Source organism: Macadamia integrifolia, chromosome 5 (genome assembly GCF_013358625.1).
Source record: "Macadamia integrifolia cultivar HAES 741 chromosome 5, SCU_Mint_v3, whole genome shotgun sequence".
In the NCBI taxonomy this organism is placed as follows: domain Eukaryota; kingdom Viridiplantae; phylum Streptophyta; class Magnoliopsida; order Proteales; family Proteaceae; genus Macadamia; species Macadamia integrifolia.
Genome location: NC_056561.1, coordinates 28,165,527 through 28,176,869, shown reverse-complemented (window position 1 = coordinate 28,176,869; position 11,343 = coordinate 28,165,527). Strand labels below are relative to the sequence as shown.

The 11,343-nt window shown below is 39.8% G+C and overlaps 1 protein-coding gene across 2 annotated transcripts in view; it reads right to left on the bottom strand.

Moving 5' to 3' along the window:
• Positions 1 to 5,169: 5,169 nt before the first annotated feature.
• The window catches only part of LOC122078172 (phosphatidylinositol 3,4,5-trisphosphate 3-phosphatase and protein-tyrosine-phosphatase PTEN1), a 37,185-nt gene continuing 31,011 nt past the window's right edge, over positions 5,170 to 11,343 (bottom strand). For both annotated transcript variants that reach the window (XM_042644048.1, XM_042644047.1), the window contains 3 exons: positions 6,376 to 6,615; positions 6,196 to 6,297; positions 5,170 to 5,637 (listed from right to left, as the gene is read on the bottom strand). In XM_042644048.1, coding sequence (XP_042499982.1) covers positions 5,485 to 5,637; positions 6,196 to 6,297; positions 6,376 to 6,615 — 495 coding nt within the window. In that variant the 3' untranslated portion in view covers positions 5,170 to 5,484. The remainder of the gene's footprint in view (positions 5,638 to 6,195; positions 6,298 to 6,375; positions 6,616 to 11,343) is intronic.

The window sequence follows — 11,343 nt, the reverse complement described above, 5'->3', positions numbered from 1 at the left end:
AATCAACCAATTCAATGACATTTTTTTTTTTCGTTAGAAGATCCAAGAATTATATTAAAAAAGAAGAAAGAAAGAATATAGTACATGAGGAAAAAACAACAAAGAAGCAAAGGAAGAGGAACTGAAAGCATCTTTCCTACTTTTGGCATGGCCATTAGTAGGAAAGAGTTCAATTAAAACTCAACCTAACAAAAGCAACTGAGAATTACGAAAATCTGTAATGAGGACGCATATTGGTATCCCGCTCCAGCTCCATAGAGACCAATGACGGCCAAGTCAAAACAGGATCAGAGATATCTAGTCTTGTAGCTGATTTTGCTAGAAAGTCTGCTACCGGATTAGCCTCACAATAACAATGGGTGATTTTCCAGTCAACTGAAGCTAGATAAATAGATAAGCTTCTCCATCTTTGAAGAGCAAACCATGGAACCAGCCCTCTTAGAAGAAGATTTACCACAGCCGCGGAGTCGCATTCTATCCACAATACTACACATCAGAACCTTTAGCATGTTCAATACCTAAGATTAGTGTGCTAATCTCAGCTTCAAAGTTAGTCTTCATTCCAATTGCCTTTCTAAAATTCCAGATCACTTCTGATTTCTCGTTTTTGAGAATTCCACCTATTCCAGCCCTCCCTGGGTTTCTTAAAGAGCAACCATCCGTATTTAATTTGAACCAACCTATAGGGGGTGGACACCAAAAAATCTCCATAGGCTCACTTCTCTTGCGAACCGGCCTTGGGATGCCAAAGTTCTTGCCGCACGTAAGGTCCGAGACAGAGAGAGTTTTCCCAGTGAGAGCAAGCAAGAGGGCCCTTATTTCACTTATGACCTTGGAGAAGCATTGCGGAAGTGGTTGGATATAACTTCATGGCTTCTAGCGTTTCTCTCCATCCACAGGAAATATGGGATGAGAATAACACCGCAATATGGGCGAGCCTGTGGCACAACGGTTAAATTGTACTATTGCAACATGTTGGTCACAGGTTTAAAACCTGGAAACAACCTCTTCTACGAAGCAGGGGGTAAGGCCGCATACAACCTACCCCTCCCAGACCCTGCAGTAGCAGGAGTCTCGTGCACTGGGTTGCTCTTAATAACACTATAGTTCCATATATTTTTTGGAGAGATGATGCTGGCTTTCTTCTTCCACCATTTAAAAAGTTCCTCAATATTAATGAAAGAGGGGTAGTGCATACCAAAAAAATCATAGAAATCATGCCATAGATAAGAAGAATATCTCCAATTTATGAATAAATGAACTAGAGACTCCTCAGCTGAACTACAAAGCTGACATTTCAACAGCATTGGAATGCCCGCCTACGCATTTCATCATCTGTTGGGAGTCTATTATGAGCGAGTCTCCAATTGAAAGCCGCCTGACGAGGCTGCAGTTTAGTTTTCCACATAACAGAAAACCAAGGAACCTTAGGAAGCACTCTTCTAATTTTCTCCCAAGCAGATTTTATTGAGAACCAATTCAATAAGACATACAATTGAAAGACTACATAAACCAAAAATCAAAACCCAATTCCATACTGTGAGCACCCCATCCACCAAGATTAAAGAACGCAAATAAGAGCACAATCGACCCCAATTGACGGTTAAATCGCATACTACTAATGCATGTGAACAAGAAAAATGAACACCGAAAAGAAATCCTGCCAATTCATTTCTAAACCAGATCCCAACAAGAAACCATTAACAAATACTATCAATTCCCGAACCAAACCCCACCAATTGAAGGTAGGTGAGATAGAGATGTTTTTGAGTGTTATGTGTGCCCTTTCCTCCCCGATTGATTTGGTTTTGTTGGTTTTCGGGGATTATAGGTAAAACGACGGGATTAGGAGTGGCGATGCTTGCGGCGGTGGTAGGTCTTTTGGTCTACAAATGACAGGCGCCAGAATCATCTCATCATCTCAATCTGGTATAGTCGGCGCATGTAACAGAACCTAAAAACTCTCAAATGATAGAGAGTGAAGAAAGACATTGAGAAATGGGTTTAAATCACTATTGCGCAAGGGTAAAAATGTCTTTTCTTTTTTCTAACTTAACAAGTCATCTACAGGAAGTACAAAGTAATTACCTGTTCTACAGGAGATGATTATAACAATAGGGCAAACTGCAAGGGAGGCTAGTGTAATTAACCTTTTTTTTTTTTGAAAGGATTCAACAAATAAACCCTTAATCACAACCAATAAGAGTGGTAAAAAAAAATTATTGGAGGCCATTTACTTTCCAATACTTTTCGATCCAAGCTGATCGGATCCAATCCAATCCTATTAGACCCGATCTCTCAAATTGTGATCAAAGGATAATAAAACTCCTCCCCACTTTTAATAAGGGTTGTAAAACCCCTAGATGTAATTTGGGGAAGGTTAAGAAACCCTAACCCTATTCACATCAACAACAATTATAGTTCTAACAGTTAGATCGGATCAATATTAACCTTTTACAAGGCTTCTCAAAAAATTAATTACATTATCCCAAATTAATAATTACATCTCTTAAAAGTCCTACTACATCAATCTATTGGGTAGAGAGCGCCGCACTATACACCATGCACGAAGACTATCTCTAACGTACATACAAGAACATGCCCACCTAAATTAAGTAACAATTATGATCTCTAACCTAAAATAAGAATAAACGTCCATTGGCCAGTGGGTGGAGATTGACTACGCATCCCAACAAGTGGAGCAAGTCACAAGTCATAACTGCTATGGGAGGGTATAATGAAACTGATAAAATACATACACACTTGCTAAACACATTAAAGCTCTAATACCAATGTAAAAAATGGAAAGAAAACAGTGGATCAAGAATTACCTCAATGTAGCTTTCCTCGCGGCGAAATTGATCGGGTTGCATCACGTGTCGATCTGCACGAACTACGACGAATGGAGGATTGCGACGATCTCACTAGGCAACGTTCTACCCTCCAAATCCAAGGATTGCAATGGGGATCCTTGGAGACATTCTCAATTGAGAGATAGAAGAGAATAGAGAGAAAGAGAGAGAGAGAGAGAGAGAGAGAGAGAGAGAGCTCTTGAAATTAGGTCAAAAACCTTTGTGGCCAAACCCTCTTATTTATAGAGAATTGACCAGCTAGGATTTCTAATCCTAGTGGGTCTATGATTACCTCAAGTGGGTGATCCACGATGAATAGGGTCAGGACCCAGGATGAATAGGGTCAGGACCCAGTTTGACCCAGTTCAATTAACAGATTTCTCGGATTTAATTTCTGTTTTTTCATTTGTATTATTCCAGTTTATTCATCGGTCCTCTAATAAGGAGGCCCCATGTTTTGGCTACCAGAGCTTCTTTGTTAGATTTGTCCTGTGTTTGGTGGGTTCATCCACCCCCTTTTCTTGTAAATTTCTCTTTCCTGAGGCAAAGTTTCTCTCTAATAATAGTTTTTGCCTTCCAATAAAAAAAAGAAAAAAAGTCCAGCAATTGACTGCCATTGACATCAACAGCATCTACCAATGATATGTACAAGAATGAAAATTAATAGTATCAATTTAGAGCCAAATTAGCTCATTGACTGCCATTGACACCAACAGCATCTATCCACTATAATAAGTCTATAACAGCAGATAAACAAACATGAATGTTAGAATAGATGGAACAGACGAGCTTGACTGACTATAACCTGCCCAAAAGAAAAGGGAATCAAACCTAACCATTACTGTAAAGATTATATTAAGCAGTACTGTTATCTGCTGCAGCTGTACACATGCAACGAGGGGAAATAATTAAGGTCCAATGCACCATGCGTGGGTATGCTTGTTGCCCCTCTTGCTTGGTCCAGATGGAGGTACTGGGATCCTTGGCTTCAAGGTTCCAAACACATCTGGAGGTACTGGGCTCCTTGGCTTCATGTTTACAAACACATCTTTCAGACCAAGTATTTTCTTGTGCATTGTTGCTGCAGATGCAACCCTTGCAAGGGTACATTACAGTCGCACTTAATCGGCGAGACTCAACAAACATAAATAACCTTCCGGGTTCATTTGGACAGAAGATGATTAGGAGGATCAGCATAACTGTGCCAATTTGTTGAGCCATCATCATCTCTCAGGTTGATTCCCCTGAATGAGTGGTGGTGAATCTGGACTGCAGAGATTCTTATATATATAAGTGGAATTTGTTCCATGGTAGAGCAAGCAGTTGAGAGTTGCGTATGTTAGCATCAACCATGTTATTGTGTAACTAGGCTCATTAAGTGCGATCCAAGTGGGATATAGTCACTGTTTATTACCTAGCTCCTGGGAGTTAAGATGTTAATCAACAAGTTCTTGGGAGTTGGAAGTCACTTTCACTATCCACTACATTTGGATACACAATGTTGCTTTCAAGATTGGCAAATTACTAAAATTAACATGGCTTTTGGGTTAATGCATGCTGTTATTCAGTTATGTACTCCATGATATCAAACAAAATTCATCCACTTGAATGAAAACTGGTGATCAGTTATACAACTTTGTAACAACTATGAGATAAAGAGTAAATACTCACAGTTGGACCCTCAAAATTGTTACACAACATCATGATGCTCTACCAAGATAGAATAGTAAAAATCCTCAAAAAGGGAAAAGAAAAGGAAAGCAGGAAAAAATAAAAGAAAATGAGCAGCTTAACTCCTTGATGTTGAAGATTTGTTTCATAAATAACACCCTTGCAGTTGGGACGATACCCAGTGGATGCTAGTAAGTATTGATCAACAACACTCAAGGAATTAACCTAACACTTACAAGTATAGGAGATGAGAGAACATCGATGCAACTGATTAAGGCTCCCCCCTAGTGGAAAGTGACGATAACCTGTAACAGGCTAACAGTTGCTAGGAGATGATGGCGTATATGAAGCATGTTTCTTCAAAATTCCCAACATAACCTAAAAGGTCATTACACAAACTCTCTCATGATCTCCGATATCATCTGACAGATACTGTTATGAAGCCTCAAAACTGAGCTCTATCAATCATATTTGTATATGTGGTTGGCCTTTCTACAAATGGCAATGACCCATACATTGGGTGAGCTGCATGGGTTGATCACAGTTTACTGATGGAGAAGTAGATAGATTAAAAATCTTCTAATGAACAGCAGCCCAGGATATAGAGAACATTGCAATGAGGTAACTGCCTTGTCTTAGTTCAACATTATCAGGAACAACAAAACAAAAACTAGTTTTCTTTCATCTATCAAAAATGAAGATACAAGATTCAATTTCCTGCTAAGTGCTCCCAAATCTAGGCATAAAACCCGTTATTATTCGCAGACTCTTTTATGGTGCCTTCCTCCACAACCAAAAACAGGATGGGGAAACAGCAGAATTAGTTTTTGGGAAATATTTAAATGGACCACTTTCTCGACGTTTACATGCTGGGATAAGTAAGCCTTAACAATGAATAAAACATCTCCTCAAACCAACCTATGATAAGGAAGGGAGGGAAACAAAACCTACAGCAAGGACTTCAGTAGCAATCTTCACCTATTTCCTTGTCATCCACTGGAGGTGACAATGGAAATTTTGAGTTAGCAGGACCGAAGAGCAACTCCAAACAGAAGGCAGAGCCGCATATAGATTTACCCTTGTACCCAACTTTATCCAAATCTCGCACAGAGAACTGCAAGGATTTGAGAGCAGTAAAATTTTAGAATAATAATGTGGAGACAGGGAAAAGGATTATAAATGATAAGAATACGGATGGCTCCCCCTGGGGTTGGATAAGAGAAAAACCATGTAAACCAGAAACCTGGCTTAAAAAACAGAGAATCACTCTTCCAAAGGAAAAGTAACATTTTGTCACTGTTTTAAATGTCCAACTTGTGGTACTCCTATTGGCTCCCACACACACACACACACACATACGCACACACACGCACACAGAAAAAAAAAAAATGAAAATGTTTGCAAATATAGTCAAGCTAGAAACATGATGAAAACAAGGTTGGGACAAAGGTAGACATGTCTGTGATTGTATGGTCCAGGAGGAGGCAAACCTACTGAATTCTCCTGTCCAATCAGCCATCGATGAACAAATATGGTGTGCACTACAGTACCACGGGTGGAAGCATGCTGCATTCAATTTTCTATGGGTTTGAATCTCTTGACAATTTCATTTATTGAATAGACTTCAAAAAGCAAGAGCTGTTGAAGCTCCACAATGATGAAGAAAAGATACCTGTAACAAGCTGTTTGTAATGAAGGCTGTGTTGAAGCAGGCATAGAAAAGGCGCCCTCCAATCAACTTTTGGTAGAAGATGACACGCACATCTCCAGTAACCTTTTCATAAGTTGATCATATGCAATCAAATTAAACAATGGAAACAGAATAAGATGTGAATTATTACCGGTCACTTACTTGTAAGGGTTTATCAAAATAGTAGTCAAGACATCTCTTATGGTAGATAAAAGACTTCTCTGTGTCCATTTGCTCGACAACATGAGGTGACTCCTTTTCTGGTTCCTTCCCTTCCTCGTCATTGTCAATGAAGGAGAGGTAATACCTTGGGCTGGTACTTCTTTGATATCCTAGCTTATTAAGTGGTCTGCAGCAACTCCTTGCAATCTCCATGGATGGGCCATACAGTTGACCAGGAATCTGTTCCAAACGTTAAATGAAACTCCATTCAATTACGCATTTGATGGAAAAGATAGAGCAATAGATTGATAGATTGATAGATAGAAAGATTGGAGGGAGGAGAGAGAGATTCTGTTTATTACTCTGAACTCAGAAGACACATTTCAAGATTAAAATTCAAACAATGTTTTGAACTAATATAGCTTGATCTTGATTAATGAATCACAGAAAACATATAATGCTTACGATGGCCACAAAACAGAAAAGTAGGTAAGACTTTCCTGCCTATATGAGTCGCAATTATATATTTTTTTGTACTAGAAAACAAAGCCAAAGACCCCAAGTAAATTCAGAAGCCATTTGCTTCAAACACAAGCGATACTAGAAGAACCTAAGAAGACGAACAAGATAAGCTAGAAGATGATCCCATGGACACCTCTGAAGATGTTCAAATTGAGCACGCGGATTACGTCATTCCCTCGAAGTATCTTGAAGACCATCAACCATTCCTCTACGATTACATCCATTTGATCAAGGAGTTGCCTAAATTTTGCTATGCTTGTTGATAGACGTGCACCACGTGAGAATCATCCTTATGCTCTACAAAATTCGAGGGTCGAAACAGCATCTCAACATTCTGGGGGTAAGACTGCGTAGTTCTCGCCCCCCCCCCCCCATCAACGAAGGGCGCTTCAGGGGCCAGCCCTTCAACTTCTATCTTTGAAGGTTTTATACTACTTTAATACTAGTCCCAAAAAATATAAGCATAGAAATGATTAGTAGGATTCAATGTTTCAGTTAGGGGTGTCAATTCCAAGCATGCATTAGAAGAATCGATATGTCCTGATTGATCATAGCCCGAAATCGACATGATTCGTTAGGGCTTGAGCCCAGACCAATTATTATTCGACCATACACAATGCTAAGGAGGAGCCTAACAATCATCCCAAAAGACATGACCAAATATAGGCATTGAATACAAGAAGTCATGATTATATTGATATGGGTATATAATGATGGATTGATCACTACAACAAAGAAGGCCTATAAATTCAGTTTTTTCTGTAGTAATAGAGTACCCTTTTCCTACAGTTTGCTATCCGCAGCTACAAGTGTCGTCGCTAAGTCTGTAGCTGCGGATTTCTCACCCCAGGAAAAGGGTACTCTATTAGCTGCAAATATTTGGTTATGATTATTTTCACAACAAATCTAGGGCCCGTTTGATAACGTTTCTGCCATTTCTGTTTCAAGAAATGGCAGAAACATAAATTTCCGTTTTCAGAAACAGAAACGGAATTGAAGGTGTTTGATAAGTCATGTTTTTAGAAGTCGATAGTAACCAATGAAAGAATGGCCACAAGTCGTTTCCAGAAACGGCGAAACAAGTTCAACTTGTTTCGCCTAGGTTGTTTCTTGAACCATAAATAAGTAAAAATTTCTATTTCTATTTCTGAAAATAAGTGAAACGAAACAGTTTTATCAAACGCTTTTTACTCCGTTTCTGCTGTTTCTAGAAACAGAAACGGCAGAAACGCGTTTCTTGAAACGTTATCAAACGGGCCCTAAGTCTTCCGTTGAACTGTTGAACATTTTCTTAGTTGTGTGTATGCTGTGGTTGGATACTGTGTCAGATGATCCTGGCAGGTTTGGGTTAACCGGAGTTAACCCTGTCACCGGTCCGGTTCTATGTGAACGGGGTGTGACAATATTGTTAGTTGTCCTTGGAATATGATGAAAAGAGACATCCATGGGAGGTGCACAAATGAAAGATATATGTCCTCAATGATAGGCTTGATCTCTATAGGAGCATGGGTAGATGGATCCTTAAGGCACTGGATTACTACCGAGTTGTCACACTCCACCATGAACCTAAAGAAACCCAAACTGATAGCAGTAAGAACTGCATCTCTAAGAGCTTCAGCTTTACCACAAATAATTGAAAGCAACTTGATTGGTTCAGATACCGCCATAATGGGAGTTCTAGAGTAGTCTCGAATAATAAATCCTAAAGCACCTAAATAGGATTCCTTGATAAAAGATACATCCAAATTGATTTAATCACACCTTGAGGAGGGAAGAAACTCCCAATATGTTTGATCTAGGGAGTATGAACACCGGTAGTCATATTTCTATTTTCAGAGACACCAGTAGCATTACTGAACTCACTAAATGAAGCTTCAGCTTTGAGAATGACCTCAACAGGGGACCAACACTCCTTTTTGAAGATGAACTCATTTCGCGCCAACCATATATTCCAAATAATGAAAGTACAGAGGCTAAAGTTCCTCTTACCTGAAATTTTTTCATGAGAGCTTATGCATTGCCATGATTGGATCCATGATGGAATGGTTAGAGAGGGGTCATCAGGGATGCGGTGTGAGAGAGATGAACCAAACCAAACTACGTTGGCAAACAGGCAATGGAGAATCATGTGATCAATAAACTCAGAAGCAACCCCACATCTTGTACATGATGGATCCATAGGAACTTGTCTACGATTGAGTCCTTCAGCAAATGCCACTCTATTAGCATGTGCACGCCAAATGAAGGATCGAATTTTTGGGAGAGTACGACTATTCCATATGAAATTCCAAGTTTTCGAAGGGATGTTTGCTCTAAAAGAATGGTGTGAAGTTGATCCCCTACTAGCTTCTTCCTCTTCTTTGTGATTTGATAAAAGAAGGAAGGCAGACTTAACTAAAAAAAATACCTGTACGGGAGCCTCCCCAAAGCTGAGTGTCATCCCTTGGAATTAGACCCAGACTGATTTTCCTAATAGCATCCGCATCCGAAGGAGCAAACCATTGGTCGAGCAAATTTGATCTCCAACATCTATTCACTAGGTCAATGATATCAGAGACCAAGCGTAAGGGGTAGCATGGGAGAGGTTGGAATTGAAGTATGAAATTCTTCAAATACGGGACCCATTGATCTCCCCAAAGTTGGACCTTACATCCTGTGCCAATACTCCATATAAGACCTTTTTCTAAAACAGATCTTCCTAACATCAAACTTCTCCATGCCCATGAGGGCCGATTTCCTATTCTTGTTGATAGAAAATCAGAGTTGGTAAAGTAAATAGCTCTCATATGTTCAGCCCACCAAGACTCTGGATGTTTCCACAAGTTCCAAGCTGCTTTAGCTAGAAGGGCCATGTTCTGAAGTTTAGAATGTTTAAATCTAAGACCTCCTCTTGATTTAGATCGACAGATTCTATCCCAGGAAATCCATTGGATTTTAGAATCATTTGTTCCTTGTCCTCAAAAGAACTTGGCAGAAGCTTTTCAGATGAACTCATGGTGTGCTTGAGGGAGTTTGAAGTGCATTGCAGCATAATTAGATAGGGAAGAAGTAATAGATTTGAGAAGGATTTCCTTACCAGCTGGAGTTAAGAGCTTCTCTTTCCACCCCTGAATTCTTTTGACAGATTTGCCCCTTATATCATTGAAGAGAGAAGATTTATTCATGCCAAATTCTAGCAGGAGTCCAAGATACTTTTGAGGGCCATCACCGTATTTGATTTGAAGAAAGCAAGAGAACCATCTCTTAAACCTGGGTGGAGTATTGGGGCTGAAAGTGAGGATCGATTTCTGCTTGTTTATAGATTGACCACTTGCACTAAAGAATAGGTCAATGCATCTTTTGAGGTTGTGGATCTGATCGAGCTTCATTTCAGATAATAGTACACAATCATCGGCAAAGAGCAGATGGGAGACCGGAGGAGATCTGTTCTTAACTCTTATCCCGTTAATAAGGTTACTGTTATGGGCAGAAGATAAGATCGAGCATAATGCTTGGGAGCATATTGTGAAGATGGCTGGGGAGAGAGGGTCCCCTTGTTTGATTCCTCGGGTAGGGGAAATATTTCCACAAAGAGAACCATTTATGAGGTAACAAAAGGAAACAGATGTGATGCCTGCCATAACCATCTGAACCCAATCTCCATGGAATCCAAGCTGAATAAGGACCTTCTCTATGAATTTCCACTCCAGCCTATCGTAGGCTTTGCGGATGCCCAGGTTTAGCGCAACAAAACTTTTCTTTCCTTTCTTTCTCCCTCTTATGTAATGATAAACTATGTGGGCCATAAAAACATTATCCAAGATTGATCGCCCTTGTACAAAAGCTGATTGAGGAGGATCAACAATGCAAAGAAGCACAGCTTGAAGGCAAAATGCCATGATTTTGGATATGATTTTAAAAGCTACACCACATAAACTGATCGGCCTGAAATCGTCCACCATTTCAGGGCAATTTTTCTTTGGAATTAGACATACAATGGTTCTGTTGAATTGGGGGGGAAGAGACTTGGTATGAAAAAACTCAGTCACAAAGCCGTAGAGTACAACATGAGTTAGATCCCAAAAAGTTTGAAAGAAAATAGGGGGCATACCATCTATACCTGGGGATTTATTTGGTTTCATAGCAAATAAAGCTCCCTTAACCTCCTCCAAATCAGGAATTCTACAGAGAGAGTTGTTCATATCCTCTGTTACTGAAGGAGAAATGCAGCTCAAAGTATGTTGAAGGGAATCCATGTTGATGCCTTCTGTGGTGTAGGTATTCTGGCAGTAGGAAAGTATCTCTTCTTTGATTTCAGATTGAGAAGTAGTCCAAACACCGGTGGCCTCCTTGAGTTTGAGGATCTTATTGATTTGCTGTCGTTGAATGGCAGATGCGTGAAAGAAGGAGGTGTTGAGATCACCACTCTTCAGCCAATTGTTCCTCGACTTTTGTTTCCAGAAGTCT